General features: G+C 41.6%; 1 protein-coding gene across 1 annotated transcript in view; it reads right to left on the bottom strand.

Annotated features, from left to right (window-relative positions):
- The window catches only part of ELOVL2 (ELOVL fatty acid elongase 2), a 49631-nt gene that overhangs the window by 23078 nt on the left and 8377 nt on the right, over positions 1 to 18176 (bottom strand). Inside the window, exons 2-3 of the mRNA XM_005878443.2 lie at positions 7110 to 7173; positions 635 to 822 (exon numbers count right to left, since the gene is read on the bottom strand). Of these exons, the coding sequence (XP_005878505.1) occupies positions 635 to 822; positions 7110 to 7173 (252 nt within the window). The remainder of the gene's footprint in view (positions 1 to 634; positions 823 to 7109; positions 7174 to 18176) is intronic.

Here is an 18176-nt window from a genome sequence, read left to right as displayed (position 1 = left end):
GTACCTCTGCACTTTACTTCTGCACCTCCTCTGAGTCTCAGTGTGCTTTTCTCTTTCCTTCTAGTTGTAGAATTTCCACTCAGCCAGCCTTCCTGTGGTTCTGGATGATGTCCTTTTTATCTTTTAGTTGTATTTTTGAAGTAGTTGTGCAAGGCAGCAATTTCCGGTGTTTACCTATGCCGCCATCTTGGTTTCTCTCCCAACTGCCAGTTTAAACTGGCAGTCAGACATCCCTTGCGGGGTCCCGGATTGAGAGAGTGCAGGCTGGGTGAGGGGACACCCCCACCCTGTGCCTGAATTTTGTGCAATGGGCCTCTAATAATCCATAAAAGGAGAAAATTATTACATATGATCTTTAAACACCCATTCAGATCTAAACTGTGATTTTAAATTACAATGGAAGACTAAGGACTAAAGAAATAGGCCTAAATTTGGATAAGAAAAGTTCAAGTCAGAAACAAGACTTAGGGGCTTTTGGTAGGAATGCTATCAGGTGCGGGAGCAGGTACCTGGGACCTGAAAGCAGCCCGAGCACCTGGGAAGCTCTGGGAGGCTGGGTGGGCTTGCCCTTAAATGCCTCCCAGTGACGGGAAAAGTGATGGGACAGAGCCAGGTTAGCTGCCCCGGCACTTACCTCCGCCAGCATGTACATGGAGAGAAGTGTGATGCCGAGGTTGTACAAGGTGAGGATGCTCTTCAGGGAGAGAGCAGGCCTGTTCTTCATGCATTTGTTACCCAGCCATATTGAAAGCAGATACATGACAGTAAGAGAAAAGGTAGGGAGGTAAGAGTCCAACATGAACCATCCTCTGACTCGAGAATCTGAAAAGAAACAGACAGTGAGAATCCTGCAGAGTAACACTGCACAGTTATAAGGTACTAGTGTCCTGGTGCATGGATTCATGCACATTGAAAGGAAATTAATTAGAAGAAATATTTTAATATCGCTATTCACATCTTGCTAATGAAAAGAAAATAGGATTCTACCGAGTCTCCTATCTACCTACTCCAGGACTTCTGTGAGGATCAAATGAGGGGCATGGGAAAATGCTTCACAGACATTTGGTTAAACTGTAAAATATTTGTACCTGGCTATAAAGCAAGACGGGTTCGTGGACTGAAGAAACTCCAAGAATGTTAGTCGCTAGGAAGAGGAAGCTGAGCGTTGCTATGTGACATCATTACCCGGTGCCCACAGTGACTGTTTCCGGGCTGGGGGCCACATTTTGTGCCATGGGGTTTTGGCAGCATTGGCTGCGATTTGGTGGGGTGTCGCTCTGAGGTGGTGGTGGGGCCTGTGTCCCACTTGGGGAAAGCCTAGTGTTGGTTTGCCGGTTCCAGGTCAGTGGTGCTGTTTATTTTTAAACTAAAGGCCCGGTGCACGAATTTGTGCACAGGTGGGGGCTGGCCAGCCCGCCCCAATCAGGGCCAATGGGCCGGGCCAGCCGGGGGAGGGGCTGTGGGCAGTTGGCTGGCTAGCTCCGCCTGGTTGGACTACCGGTCGAGGGGACAATTTGCATATTAGCCTTTTATTATATAGGATGGCCAGTGCACGTCATGGCAGCTCCTGCGTTGAGCATCTGTCCCCTGGTGGTCAGTGTGCATCATGGCCACTGGTTGGATGGATAGACACTTAGCCTTTTATATATATACACTAGAGGCCCGGTGCATGAAATTCGTGCACTGGGGGGGGGGGGGGGCGCTCAGCCCAGCCTGCACCCTCCCCAATCTAGGACCCCTTGGGGGATGTCCAACTGCCAGTTTAGGCCTGATCCCACAGGCAGTTGGACATCCCTCTCACAATCCTGGACTGCTGGCTCCTAACCATTCACCTGCCTGCCTGTCTAATTGCCCCTAACTGCTTCTGTGCCAGCCTGATCACCCCATATCCACGCTTCTGCCACCTTCATTGACACTGAACTGCTCCCCTGCCAGCCTGATCACCCCCAACTGCCCTCCCCTGCAGGCCTGGTCGCCCCCAACTGCCCTTCCCTGCCGGCCATCTTGTGACAACATGGGGGTGTCCATCTTGTGACAATGTGGGGGCAGCTATCTTGTGATGATATGGGGGCGGCCATCTTGTGATGTGAGGGTGTGAGGGTCAATTTGCATATTACCTCTTTATTATATAGGATATATTGGCACATACATTTTGGTAGTACATACCAAATACAACAGGGGACACTGTGACGCAGCATTAAGGAACTGAACGACAGGAAAATTAACGAATGTGAGAAGTAACAGTCCTTGAATGTCTACTTTGAAATAATTACTATGTTTATTTAACTCAGTAAATATGAAGTATGTTTTGCCACTTTATGGGTAAAAACACAGCTCAGAAAGTTTTAATAACCTGCCAAAGGCCATACAATAGTTGGCAGCAGAGTCAGAATTTGAATTCACACCTGATGCCCAGCCCGCCATACCTTGCTGCTGACTTCTAGGGAGAAGTCCGGAGGAGACAGTAGAGAAAGCTTATTGACACTGTGTCCTATTTCCTAAATCCCACGCTGGCCAGAACTTGCCCTGGATCACTGTGCAGCAACCAAGAGTGGGTTTAAGTTCGCTGATCCAAAGAGATCAATGAGATTTCAGAATGACAAGCATGAGAGCTGAGCTAATGAAGTCAAAGCCTTGGAGCTGATGATTCAGAACCGAGAGCAGAAAATAAAGCAAGCACCCAAAGCTTGACCAGGGACTAGGAGTACAAACAGCCAGGAGGCAAGAACCTAGGTACATCAAGTGTCCCTTACTCTGGAGAGTGACAATTTAAAAACCTAAATAAAACATACATAATAGCCCTGGCCAGTGTGGCTGAGTTGTTTGGAGCATCTTCCTGCACACCAAAATGTTTCAGGTTTGATTCCAGGTCAGGGCTTGTAGGGGAGGCAACTGATTGATGTTTCAGTCTCACATCAAGGTTTTTTTCTCTCTCTCTCTCCCTCTCCCTTCCTCTTTCTCTAAAATACATAAAAACATATCCTCTGGTGAGGATTAAAAAAAAATAAAACACATATAATAGAGCTATAATATAATGAGTAACACCTGAAAATAATTATGGACATAAAATGATTTTTGTTCTTTATATTGTTCTTTTTTGTTGTTTAAATAAAATTATTTAGCCCAGGATTATAAAAATGGCCTGCTGTAAAGAGTTGTAAGGAGCTGGTTTCTCCAGAGATAATGCCCTTTTCTTGATCTCTGTGGTTCCCTCAGCCTCAGTCTCTCTTTCTGTTCTACCCACCCTGTCCACCAGCCCCTCTTTAAACCACCACCCTCCAGAGTGCCACTTCTAAGGAAAGTGCCTTTTCAAGCTCTGTCCCATCACTTATCCTGCAAACTTTCCCCTTTTGTGATAAGGATAAAAAGGTAAGAAAGGAGCATGCAGGTGACTAACAGGCATTACCTTTCACAGACTAGCTCGTAATTATTGGTCATAAAAGGCTGTGCTATGTGCCACTTTCTAATTTGTATCTCCACATCTAAGGCCCTGACTTCTGAAGGAAGCCACTTCCTACTGCTCTTTCATAACACAGCTCCTCATCAGCATCAAATAATCACCACTTCATAATTCATGTTAGTATGGCTATAATACTATTATAACTAACATGTACTGAGCACTAATTCTGTGGCAGACACTGTTCTAAAAGCCTTTTACATGCATTAACTTAACTCTCAATCCATCTTATTATATAGGTGATAATATCTGTAATAGCTTTACTGAGATATAATTCTGACACAGAATCCTATAAATATTTAATATGTACAATGTGATGAGTTTGGACACACGCACACACTGGTGATGCCATCATCATAATCAGGATAACAGACACAAGGTGATATTGTTACCCCCAGTTTACACCTGAGAAAAATTGAGCTACAGAGGGTAAAAAATTAAATAACTTGCACTAAACTGCTACCCTTCCTCCTACTATGGTTGAATTGTAGTCCCTAAAAAGATATGCTCAAGTCCTAACTCCTCATATCTGTGATTGTGAGCTTATTTGGAAATTAGGTCTTTGCAGATGTAATCAAGTTAAGATGAGGCCACAGTGGATTAGGGTGGGCCCTGACCAGGTGACTGGTGTCTTTAAAAGAGGAGGTTTGGATTCAGGGACACTCTGAAGATGAAATAGAAATTGGAGCAATGCAGCTATAAGCCATGGAAGGCCAAGTATTGCTGGCAACCCCCAGAAGTTAGGAGAGAGGTGGAACAGATTCTTCCCTAGAACCTCGGAGGGAACACAGCCATGCCAACATCTTGATTTGAAACCTGTAGCATCCAGAACTGTGAGAGAATAAACTGCTGTGTGGTAAGCCATGTAGTCTGTGGTACTTTGTTACTGCAGCCATAGAAAACTAATACCCATGGTTTACTTGATGGCTCTCCAATGGTTTCAGATGCGCTTTTACCTTCTCAACTACAGTATATGCTCCACGAGACAAAGGCTAGATCTTATATTTCAACTGTCTCATTTATAACTTACATCCATGTAGTGCTGAGTTGAGAGGAAATATCCTATATAATAAAAGGCTAATATGCAAATTGACCATCACGCCCTCACACAAGATGGCTGCCCCATGTGGTCAAAGATGGCCGCCCCATGTGGTCACAAGATGGCCGGCAGGGGAAGGCAGTTGTGGGCAACCGGGCCTGCAGGGGAGGGCAGTTGGGGGGACCAGGCCTGCAGGGGAGGGCAGTTGGGAGCGATTGGGCCAGCAAGGGAGCAGTTAGGCATTGATCAGGCTGGCAGGGGAGTGGTTAGGGGGTGATCAGGCTGGCAGGGGAGTGGTTAAGGGGTGATCAGGCTGGCAGGCAGAAGTGGTTAGGGACAATCAGGCAGGCAGGTAGGCAAGCGGTTGGGAGCCAGTAGTCCCAGATTGTGAAAGGGATCCCAGATTGGAGAGGATGCAAGCTGGGCTGAGGGACACCACCCCCCCTATCCCCGCCCAGTGCACGAATTTCATGCGCCGGGCCTCTAGTACTAATATATAATTAAATGTATACTAATTGGCATACTGAGTCAAGCACATATTGCAAACCTAATACAGCACCTGAAGTTTTTGTTTCCTTATGTCATAGTCCTAGAAATATTTGTCAAAATTGTGACAGAAGATCATAACTTATCTAACTAAAATATGGGAGCAAATACCTGTTGGAATATTAGTATCTTCGGGACTTGAGAGGTGTCAGCTCTTCATCTGTGTCAGGTATTTGCCCAACATCCTCTGATGGTACTGATATGGTGTAGGTAAACTGAGAGAAAACCTGGGGATACTTCGAAGCTTACCAGGTGGCTGCCAGCCAACTTAAATTTGTGCCACCTTTAGGAAGGGGACAGGGATTCATGATGGTCTAGATGTCGTTGTGGGGGTCAACTGATCCAGTTGTCAAATGCCAATCTTACAGTCTCTTTGCTACAAAGGAAACTTCCATAAAAATGACCACAGCTGAGTAAATAACTGTAATACTATCCTTAACTGATCCCACAGTCATATAATTCCAGATCACCATGATCTTACCAATGGCAAAGTTCAGTGTGAAGTTGGCTCAGAGAGACTGTTATTTAACTCTCCAGTGGGAGTGTCAACTACTAGTAGAAAGCCACTGTTACCAAGAAGCCTGCATGTGTAAGTTAGGCATCATGCCCTCTACACTACCCACTACAGCTGTAAGCAGAGACATATTAACTGAGTAGGTTGCAGACACGGTGTCCCACCCTGCCTGTCCCACGGGGTCATCACAAGGATGAAAAGGAAAAAGCAAAACAGAACCAAAGACTATGGGAAAGTATTTTTTAATGTTCTATACAATCACAGGGTATCATTTCATTAAAACTATATAGTCATTCACTTAGAAGAGAAACTGGAGAGTGGTCTAAATAATCTCTAAGTGATTCTGTTTAAAGATTTTGAGAAACAGAAAATCTCTTTATCCCCTCTCCCCTCACCAATAGTGCTGAGGAAATAATTTGCAGATTTTTTTTCACAGCTTTGTGATACAGCAAGGCTCAAGTGAAACAAAACATGTTGTTTAAAATTTGTTCATTTATTTGCAAAATAGATAGTGCCTACTGTGTTCTTGGAGCTGTAATAAGCACTGGAGAGAACAGTCATAGTTCCTGTCCTCATGGGAGAAAGAGCTATTAATAACAATGAGGTTGTTTATGAAGGAAATAAACGGAGACTGAAATAGAGTATAATAAGAGGCCCACTTTAGAGTGGCAAATTCCTTGACATCTTTGTTAGAGAAAAAGGTACCATTTAAGCTGATAACCCGAAGTATGAGAAGGAGCTCACTATATTAGAGGATGAATGAGGAGGAATTCTAGGCTCAAGGAACAGCATATGAAAGAATTTTATATATTTGAGAAAGTAAAAGACTTCAGAGGTCAAAGTGAGTGGGGAAGTAACACTGAGTGTTGGAGAGAGCTGGGGCTAGATATACAAGGGTGTGCAGTCCATATAAGAAATCTGGCTTTTACCTGAAAGGGCCCTGAGTGTTAAGCTAGAGCACCACATACTAGGACTTAGGCTTTTAAAGTATTATTCCAGCTGATACTTAATAAGTGATTGGAAGGGAGAGACTAGTTAGGATAACTTACAACCACTCAGTGCTGAGCTGAGAGGAAAGAGTCACTAAGTATACACCGACTGGCACGTTGCAGTAGTCATAGAGACTGGTGACGGAGGAATGACTGAGCGTTTAGAAGCTCAACCTAAGGGGCCTGGGCAGAGAACGCTCAGAGAGCAAGGGCAGAAAGACTATATATGACTGCATGTGAGGAAGGTAGAAGGTGAATGGACAGTACAGCCAGGAGAGAAGCAGCATACATTGAGAAGGAAAGCTACTACCTACTTTGGTAGCCAGAGAGACACCAAAGGAAAACATTGCACGCACTCTAGTTCTGCTTCCTGCTCCCAGAACTTTAATCCCAGGAGAAATGAGGCCTTTGGATGTTCTGGGAGAAGGATGTCAAAGGTGAGAGAGGTTAAGTCTCTAAACAATAGGTACCATACTATTTTCAAGACACTGGAACTGACATAATCCTCTTCTATAACAAAATACTGTGCTCCTTCCACATTAAGTTCTCGAGTAACTCACTCACCTCGAGGTCCAAACATATTGACCAAAAAAGCATTGATTTCATCATCAAAGGCCTTTAGAAGCTCCTGAAAAGATAAAGAAAACAATGATTAAAGTGGGTTTTTTTTTGTTGTTTTGTTTTGTTTTTTTGAAACTCAAAACAAACCACTATTAACAATGTGCAGTTAGGAGAATCTCCAAGGGTCCTGGGTTCAAGGACGTTTGACTGCAAAGATTTCGGGAAACTGAACCAGTAAATGTAGCCTCATTTCTCACATGCTTTGAAAGAGGTAGAAGCAAGCAATTCCTCTTTCATTTCCTTAGGCAAGAATAATTCTGAAAAACAGGCACGGTACATTTAAACATTGTAGGGTTGTTGGCCTTAATTCCACTCCCCTCTACAATGCTTAGAGGTATAAGAGGTTCCATAAGTAACTTCTATTGTTGCAGTTAACGGAAGTTGTGTGCAAGCAACAGGGGAGAGTCTACACCTACAGGATACACTGTAATTTCTAAATGAAAATTCAGTTGAATTGTATTTCACGTAGCTGATTCTAAAGCTTTAAAGGGCACTTCCTTTTCAAATAAGGAAATAAAGCATTACAGTGATTTTTTTCTATTATCTTTACATTTTGTTTTCAAAACTTTTTCATACATTAACATCTATTTAATATTACAATAAACAGTGTCACTAGGGTACAAAGATTAATTATTGCCACTTTAACTGGATTCAGATTGGGACTGGAGAATTTCTGCTAAGAATCTTAAGGTTGATAAACCAGTTTCTGGCACTAGATTCAGCTCCTATTCATGCTGGTCTGCTATAATACTGCTCAAAATATCTGCTGAGGTGTCCTCTACCCCTCTCAAGTAAAGCGAACTAGAAACAGAGTACTCCCCAACGTTCCTAGGAAAGGGATCTTTGATGAGGACTCTGGGCCCATGGGTTGGCCCCTGACTGTATGTAAGTTGAATGTGAAGGCCTTCAGTTCATATAGAACATTCTCTATTATCAATAGCTGGACTGCAGTCAAGAGCATGTCATTCTCAAAGAACATGTAAGAGCCAGAGAGGAAAATTAATTTACTGGTATCTGAAGAGAAGGTCTACATGTTTAGTGACTGGCACATACCATCTGGGTCTATTCCTTATCAGATCCTGAGAGAAATTTCAAGGAAACTTAGGTTGTTGGAAATTTAGGAAGGAGGATGAGGATTAGAGACTAACATTCATTAGTACCTACGACTGCTGGCCAGTGTATTAGGAACTTCATTATTCCCTGATATTGATATAAAGAGTATCTGGGATAAACAAAGCTTGAAGTTTTTTTTTTGTTGTTGTTTTTTGTTTTTTTTTTGTATGTGTGTGTGTTTTTGTTGTTGTTGTTAATCGTTATCCGAGGACACTTTTCCATTGATTTTTAGGAAGAATGGAAGGAAAGGTTGGAGGGGGAGAGAGAAACATCAATGTGAGAGAAACATATCAATTGGTTGCCTCCTGCACGAACTCTGACCAGGGCCGCGGCTGGGGAGGAGCCTGGAGCTAAGGTACGTGCCCTTGACCAGAATTGAACCCAGGACCCCTTTGGTCCACAAGCAGACACTCTATCCACTGAGCCAAACTGGCTAGGACAAAGCTTGAAGTTTTTCAAGTGTTTTTATCTTTGGCTTCTATGAAGGGCATCTCAGGAGACCCCAAGGCTTGAAGATCAGTTACCTAACATCTAGTGTGACAGAGTGACTTTTGTTGCCCTTAGAATAGGGCAGCTCTGTCTAGATGACTAATTCTTGAGCAAAACCTTACTGACGTACCCACCTTCATAACAAATACCAATGAAATCTCTCTTTCATTGCCACACCTACCCACAAATATTTAAACATTTTCAGTTTGTTTGCTAAGGTTCAAAATCCATTTTCCAACATCTGTAAATCTAAGAACATTCTAATTAAAGGTCACAAAGATTTTATTCTTTCTATAACCTTGCAAAAATGTAGTCACAGCAGAAGAAGAGCAGAAACAAAAGTAAATGACGGAAGCCACGAAGAGAGAGCAGAGTGAAGAAAACGAATGAGAAGGGGCATTCCATTCTTTCAGTCATTAATTCATTGACTCACTGACCAGTTATTTAAACATTACTGTGCTGCCAGCACCATGTTAGATGCTGAAATACAAAGTCAGTGAGATGGGTCCTTATCTTCACAAGGATAATAGAGAAGTAAATCTACAATTACCTTGTCTCTTAAGTATGATGAGAAAGGTTTAAAGGGATGTGCTGTAATAACCCAGAGGAAGGAAATACCATTCAGCCATAGAAAAGAAGGAAATCTTGTCATTTTGACAACATGAATAGACCTTGAGGGCATTATGCTAAGTGAAAAACTAAGTCAGAGAAAGACAAATATTGTATGGTCTTACTTACATATGAAAAAAAATTAAAAAAAACTCAGAGAACAGGCTGGTGGTTGCCAGAGGTGGGGCTGTGGTGGGGGTCATAATGGGTGAAGGTGGCCTTAAGGTACACATGTCCAATTATAAAATAAATAAATCATGAAGATGTACAGTAGGGTGACTAAGGTAATACCCTGTGGTATATCTGCAAGTTGCTAAGAGTAGATCTTCAAAGTTCTCATCACAAGAAACAATACTTGTAACTATGTATATAACTAGACTTATTGTGGTGGTCATTTCACAATATATAAAAATATCAAATCATTATGTTGTACACATGACACAAAAAAGAGAACATAGCGGCAGGACATTTAATTCAGATCTCTTAAAGGGAGAAGCCTTCCAGGAAAATTGCCGCTGCTGCCGCTGCGTAAAGAGCCCAGCATCATCCAGATGGAGAGGAAACAGAGCAGCTGAGGGCGGAGGGTCAGCACATGCGAACACACGGAGACATGACTGCGGAAACGTTTATGGCCAGGTCTCTAGGGACCGGTATGACAGAAACAAAGCCAATGCTGGGAAAATCAGAAACCTGAAAACATTACTTCTTTATTTCTGAGTTACTTAATACAGTTAGTAAGAATGTAATGTAAAAAGACAATGGTGAGATGAGATCAGATCAAAATTTACCCTGGCTTGGTAAAATGTAAGCATGAGTATGGAGTTTGGGTAGTGTTAGTCAGCTAAGGATGAATGCTTAGCAAAGATGATGAGAAGAGCTGGGTGATGCATTACAAGGATAATAGAGAAGTAAATCTACAATTACCTTGTGTCTTAAGTAGCTATACACTAGATTCTATATTTGTAAATGCAAAAGCACGCAGGGCAAGCTCTCAAGACTAACACCATAACCTAGGAGCTAAGCAAAACCAATGAACCACTTGCAGCACTTCCTTCAACCAGCATCTTTAACAGTTGTTGTGTACATAGTACTTTGCTAGACATATGACGAAGAAAAAAAAACACAGTGGTTGATTCAAAAGCTTATAGACAAATTGGGAAAGTGATAAATACAAACAAAGGTAAATAGAAAACAGTCGAGAAGAAAGAGACATACAGAACTGCCACAATGATGGAAGATGCAGTAGGAGGGATGACTTACAATGGGTTTTGAAGATGGTCAGAATTTGGATAGATTAGAAGAGAGAGGAATAGTACTGCCCTTGGACCTTGGCAAGGGGTGGTCTCCTGAGCGCCATACTTTAGACGGCCCCACTCTGGTCATCCTTTGGCCACCCCCCTCCACAAAGGGAAACATCCTTTGAACCCAGGGAAATGCCTGTCCTATGGCCACAGCTTCCCACCTCCAGACTATGTTCCAAGTACCCCGGGTCACAGAATTCTCTGCCAAACAACAACTCTCTGAGCCCACTTCCAGAACAACTTTAGTGATTTCTCCTTGCCCACTTAGTGAAGTCCATGTCCTATGACTGTGGATTCAATTTGTGACTATGTACAGCAATAGGTGAAGGAGAGAAAGATTGGAAGCCAGTTGGGCCTTAGTTGTGTATCCCTGATTGTCTACCACATTTGGTGATAATGTAAAATGGTACAACTACTTGGAAAATAGTTGAGCAGTTTTGTGAAAATAAACATTCCACTTTGGGGTGTTTACCCAAGAGAAAATAAGGCATCTACCCATGCAAAGACCTGTCCACAAATATTCATGGCAGCTTTCTTTGTAATATCTAAAAATGGAAACCTCCCAATTACCCATCAACAGGTGAATGGATAAACAAATTGTGGTACAGTCATACAATGAAATACTACTCAGCAACAGACAGGAATGAACTATTGATGCACATGAATAGATCTCAAAATTTGATGCTGCATTAAAGAAGCTAGACAGAAAAAAAGAATACATATTATGTTTCCATTTACATGAAATTCTAGAAAATACAAAGTTATCTATGTGACAGAAAGCAAATCCTGGTGGCTGGGGATCTCCAGGGGAGGGGAACAGAATATCCTTCAAAAGTGATGGTGAGATAAGGATATTTTCACATATGCACAAGCCAGCAGAACTGCACCACAAAGTATGCTACAGATGTTCTTCATGCCCAAGGGAAATGATTCTACAGAAAAGAATCAAGAGCACCAGAAATGACTCTATCTCATTGAAGAGTCATAATTCAGAGCAAGCTGGCCTCCAGCCACCTTATTACATCAGCCGTAACTGCGATAATCTCTTCCTCCATGCTCATCCTATTCAGTAGCGGTGATCCATAACATCTGGGTGATGTCCTATACCTGCTCCTTCTACCTGGCCATGTGACATGCAACTCCCAACACCCATAGATTGGATCTACAGGTACTCCCTGCCTCAGAGAATACTCGGGAAACAGGACAGCCATGAAGGTTTTGGTTGGGACTTCCACCCAGCTCTAAATGAAGTGCAACATAAAGCAGAGGCATCTAATCGGAGGCCATTTCCTGGTCTGTTCTTGAAGGTACAAACTCTGTAATCACTGTGGGGATGGCCTCATCCTGAACATCTTGATAACCCATGATTTTCTTTAGCAAAGGCAGTCTCTCAATCAGAATCCTTAGCATTGTGATTATATAAATCCCACCATGCTTTCTCTGATCTTTAAATGACAGGACTCTAGATTCAGTTTCTTTTCCCTTCCCTCCTTCCCTTCCTCTCTTCTGTTACTTTCCTTGTTCCCTTTCTTACCTCCTTCCACTCCTTTTTTCCTCCCTTTTCTTCCTTCATTCCACCTTTCCCTTCCTCTTTTCACTTCCCTTCCTTCCTTCCTTTCCTCCCTCCTTCACTCACTCATCCTTCTTGGCATTCCTTCCTTTATTTATGTTTTAAGTATTTTGTGGTTTTTAGTATTTTCTACCATGGGCATTTAAAAATCCAGTGATTGGATATCTTGTCCTATTTTGTTGATGTCGTTTTATAGACTATTTTAAAAATATTTTTCAATCAGAATAGTTATTTCCCACCACCAACTCCCCTTTTCACTGCTTTTTAAAATGAGCAAAAGCCATTAAGATGACAAAACTGAGTTAAGTTTGGAAGAAGTCATAGTATCAAAATCCTTAACATTCTTTTTTAGAAATATATTTCAGAGAAAACGAAATCTGAAGTGCTCAATGACAGCAGGTCAGGAAGTGGGATCTGACCAGCTCTGGAATATATCATATTTCAGACTCACCAGACACAGCTCTGAAAGTCTCCCAGGAACTTCAGGGTCAAGACTGAGAGACAAGAACATGGAATCTCCCCTCAAGGCAAGGGACACAGACTAGAGTGCCATCCCACAGTGAGTCTCCATGCTATTCCCACGGCTCAGGATGGATGTCCACTATTGAAAGCTCTTTGGTAGACTCCTGAGGGACTGTTCCCAGCCAGTCTCTCATGAATTTGAAATGTTTCCACAATTGTGAATGCAACTAGGTTTACAGAATGACTAAATGTGGACATAAAAAATTCTTTGCTTTCTTGCAGCTGACTTTACACAATGTATTCATTCATATTTAACAGATACCCTTAAACTGCCTTTGTGAGGTCTACCCACTCAACATGACTCCTGAGGGACTGTTCCCAGCCAGTCTCTCATGAATTTGAAATGTTTCCACAATTGTGAATGCAACTAGGTTTACAGAATGACTAAATGTGGACATAAAAAATTCTTTGCTTTCTTGCAGCTGACTTTACACAATGTATTCATTCATATTTAACAGATACCCCTAAACTGCCTTTGTGAGGTCTACCCACTCGACCTCTCACTACTGTACTCTAGAGGGAGCAAGAGACTAAGTTAGACAGAGGGTAGGCAATAGGGAATTATTATTCATTTATGGAAACTCTAAATCTTATAGAGTAATTTTCAAAAGATTGAAAGAAAGGTATTGAAGAATCTGTGGGAACATTTATACTTGGCTACCACATCTTCAGACAGATATAAACTGAAGAAGAACAATATGCTACCCCCGAAATGCCACTTTTTAAATTAAAGTTATTTAAGAAACAGCTGGTGCAGGAAGAACACACTGACCCTCCTTCTCCCCTGAAGGCAGGAAACAAATCTCTTCCTGTACTAGGAGGGTAGCTGGCATCCTTATCGCCAGAGACAGGGAATTCAGGGCAAGAAGGCAGTATAAACAAACCTTGTTACTTCTTCACCAACTTACTACCGCAAGCCCAAACTCTTTGTCTTGCCAATTCTTCACAAATTTATTGTTTCCTTGTCTAAAGGGTATAAAAGCTGCCTGCTTTGGACACTTTTTTGAGTCTCATAATTTTTATAATTTTTATGGCGCTCCCATACAATTAATTTTTTTTTCTTCCTGTTCATTTCTGTTACGTCAATTTAATTATTAGGACAGCTAAAGAACCTAGGGAAAAAAAGGAAAAGTTTTCTGACCCTACAAAATGAACTAACCACAATGATGTGTAATAATAGCTCCTGTTTATCTAGGTAATATGTGCCAGGCATTTGATATATATTTGCTATGATTTTTACAACAGCTTTGCAAATTGGGTATTGTTCCCAGTTTACAGAGGTGAAAATTGAGACTGCAAGCTCCAGTGGCACTGCTGTGTGAAATGTGAACTAAAATAAAGTTCAGTAACAATTAATCAGTGTTTTTATGACTGCATATTGAAAGGTTTCAGGGCTGGACAGCAGAGGAAGGGCACATGTATATATTTCTTGTGCTATAGTCCATCTCAGGATCCTTAGCTGATGAAGAAAATGGGGCTGCTTATATTTGCACTCTGGGTAATGCTGACACTATAGGACAGAATAGTGATTATAATTAATACTATATTGTATATTCGAGAGTTGCTAAAATCTTAAAAGTTCTCATAACAAGAAAACATCCATAACCACACACAGTTAGTTCACTAGACTTACTGGGGTTATTGTTCCCCAGTACATAGAAATATTGAATCATTATGGTGTACATCTGAAACCAATATAATGTTATATCTCAATTTAAAAAAAACCTCAGAGCAAATTCTGACTAGAAGGACATGTCTTTAACTTGGTAAAGATACCAAAAACTGACAGCAAACATTTTATTTAATGTCAAAACTTCAGCTGCATTCTCTAAAAAAAAACTGAAAATAAGGCAAGGATGTGGACTTTCATTGCTATGTCTAATGTGTACTGAAGATACTGGCCAATACTATGAAGAATGAAAAACAAAAGATACAGGTATTGGAAGGGGAGAGATAATATATTTCTTTTTGCTAACAATAGAATCATCAACTTAAAACAACCAAGAGAATCAACAAATAAACTGTCAGACCTAATAAGAATTCAGTGAGATTACTAGACACAGGACTAAAAAACCCATTATCATCTTTCTACTTTAGCAATAACCAATTAAAAACCAATAGTAACAAAACTGTAAAAATCTAGAAGTTAACCAATAATACATAAATTCTTCATAGAGAAAACTTTAAAATTCTATAAAAGACATAGACAATGGTATAAATAAATGCAGAGACATTTTGTATTTTTTTCTGAATAAAGATGTCAATTCTCTTCAAGTTAATCTATATATTTAATACAATTCCTATCAAAATTTTAGTGAGCCTCTTAAATAACTTTATCTACTTACTCTAAATTTTTTTTAAAATTTAAATTCTTTATTGTTGAAAGTATTACATATGTCTCCTTTTTCCCCCATTGACCTCTCCCTGGCCGCTCCCACCCCCAGCACTCTAAAATTTTTTGAAATGATCCAGCAATTCCACTTCTGGGTATATGTTCAAAGAAAATGAAATCTGGAAGAGATATCCGCACCTCATGTCCACTGCAGCATTGTTTACAACAGCCAAGACATGGATAGGACCTAAGTGTCCACTGACAGATGAATGGATAAAGAAACTATAGTATGTCTATACAGTGGAAGATCATTCAGTAATCAAAAAAGAAGGAAATCCTTCAATTTCCAACAAATCGGATGAGCCTTGAGGAAATTATGCTAAGTGAAATAAGTCAGAGAAAGACAAATATGTGGGCTGGAAAAAAAGTCAAAGTCAGAGAAGGAGAGAGTAGAGTGCCCTGCAGATGTTCTTCCTTTTGCCTGGATGGCTCCTAATCATCTTTTGGTTTTCCCTGACAACTCTCCTTTTCCCAAACTTGACAAGATCCTCTGTACCTGGCACACACTATACTGTAACTCAATAAAGCATTTGGAGAATGCATTTAGTAATGAATAAATTTGCCAAAATCATACCAGGAATGGGGCTAGCAAACTTCAGGTGTCCACTTTTGACCTCTTTTTCCTTTGATACTTTGATAGTACTTGTCTTTATATATATACACTAGTGGCCCTGTGCATGAATTCATGCACATTGAAAGGAAATTAATTAGAAGAAATATTTTAATACTAGAGGCCCGGTGCATGAAATTCGTGCATGGGGGGGGGGTTTCCTCAACCCAGCCTGCACCCTCTCCAATCCAGGACCCCTCGGGGAATATCGGACATCCCTCTCACAATCCGGGACCACTGGCTCCTAACTGCTCAACTGCCTGATCGCCCCTAACTGCCCTCCCTGCTGGCCTGGTCACCCCCAACTGCCCCCCTGCTGGCCTGGTTGCCCCACGCAGGCTGCTGTTCAGTCATTTGGTCACCCCTCACTGTCCCCCCTGCCGGCCTGGTCACCCTACGCAGTCTGTTCAGTAGTCTGGTCGCCTCACACTGCCCCCCACCCCAGCCGGCCTGCACCCCCTGCTGACCTGGTCGCCCCACGCAGCCTGCTGCTCAGTCGTTTGGTTGGCCCTCACTAACCCCCCCTGCCGACCTGGTCGCCCCAAACAGCCCGCTGCTCAGTCATTTGGTCATCCCTCACTAACACCCATGCTGGCCTGGTCGCCCCACGCAGCCTGTTCGGTCATCCATTTGGTTGTTTCAGTTGCAATGGTCACTTAGGCTTTTATATATATAGACTGCTATTTGTCCTTTCTCTAAAATAGAAGTATCAACCAAATTCACGATTGACAATGACAGACATGACAGGTGGAAACACATGCATGCGATTGGTGCTAGCAAGAGTTTTATATGTATCACACATACGTGAGTCAACTTAGCCTTTAATAGATACAGAATAAACTTGCTTAATTAGACCTGCTTTCTGATTTAAACTTTTTACAGCCCAGTGAAGCACCCCAACTTCTCTTTCAGGTAATTGTCAGCAACACAGCAGTAAATATTAACACGAAGCAGATTATTATTGTAGATCACTCAGGGAGAACAAAGGGTAAAATATTTAACTGCAGCAGTGTTTGACTATATTCTGAGCAGTGAGAAAACCTGAAGTCATTTTTAAGGTCCACCATTTCTTACTTCTTTTCAGTCAGGTCAAGTTTCTAAGCTTTCTAAATCTCCATTTTCCGGCTAATGAAAAGAAAATAGGATTCTACTGAGTCTCCTATCTACCTACTCCAGGACTTCTGAGAGGATCAAATGAGATGAGGCACGTGAAAACGCTTCAGACATTTGGTTACAGTGTGAAATGTTTCCACCTGGCTATAAAGTAAGTCGTGTTCCTGGGCTGAAGAAACTGCAAGGAGGCTAGTCGTTAGGGAGAGGAAGCTGGGCGTTGCTACGTGATGTCATTACCTGGACAGTTGGACACTTAGCATATTATTCTTTTATACACACACACACAATCTTTTTATTGATTTCAGAAAGAAAGAGAGAGGGGAGAGATAGAAATATCAATGGGAGAGAATCATCGATCAGTTGACTTCTGCACGCCCTACACGGGGACTATTATTCTTTTATACACACACACACAATCTTTTTATTGATTTCAGAAAGAAAGAGAGAGGGGAGAGATAGAAACATCAATGGGAGAGAATCATTGATCAGTTGACTTCTGCACGCCCTACACAGGGACCGAGCCCGGGTTGTGGGAATCTAACCACGACCTCCTGGTTCATAGGTTGACCCTCAACTACTGAGCCACACTGGACGAGCTGATACTCATCTTTGACAGGTTTAGAGTGCTTCCAGGATTATGTATATATGAATATATACATGGCAAATAAAGAGCATTGGGGAGTAGGAAGAGAGGACAGAGACACTGAAAGAGCTTTGTTAAAGTATAACTGTACTTTAAAGAAGAGGGATAATGAGACAGCAGTAATTCCAAAAATGTAGAGCCTTGACTCAGCAGAAACCAACTAGTAGAACACTTAAAATATCTTTTTTTTTAGATTTTAAGAGAAAAATACCAATGTTTACAATTACCAATTTCAATCATGTATTTTATTTTTTTCCAATCATGTATTTTAAATAGTTTTCTAATATGCCAGAGGGAGTGCACACATTCAGCCACCTGCTATAACTATACAGTGTGAGATGGCTTCAGAATTCTCTGCAAAATGGTGGGGCAGTCTACTAGTACTTCATGCTAGAGCCTGAGCAACATCTTGGGAGGGAGCCAACCTAAGGCTATGCACTGATGGAGTGGTCAGATACTGACAAGGATGTCTCAGTAACAAAGCTTTGGACATGAGAGGAATAACGTTCAGAGGGTAAAAAGCTTATTGCTTGACATTCTTCATGGCTAGCGATACCTGTGGGTAGTGATGAAAAAGAATGGGATGCACTTAAATTGATATGATACTAGAGGCCCGGTGCACAAAAATTTGTGCACTCGGGGGGGGTC

The sequence above is a fragment of the Myotis brandtii genome, unplaced genomic scaffold, assembly GCF_000412655.1.
Source record: "Myotis brandtii unplaced genomic scaffold, ASM41265v1 scaffold56, whole genome shotgun sequence".
Lineage (NCBI taxonomy): Eukaryota > Metazoa > Chordata > Mammalia > Chiroptera > Vespertilionidae > Myotis > Myotis brandtii.
Note: the sequence above shows the minus strand (reverse complement) of the source record. Positions and strands in the feature narration are given on the sequence as shown.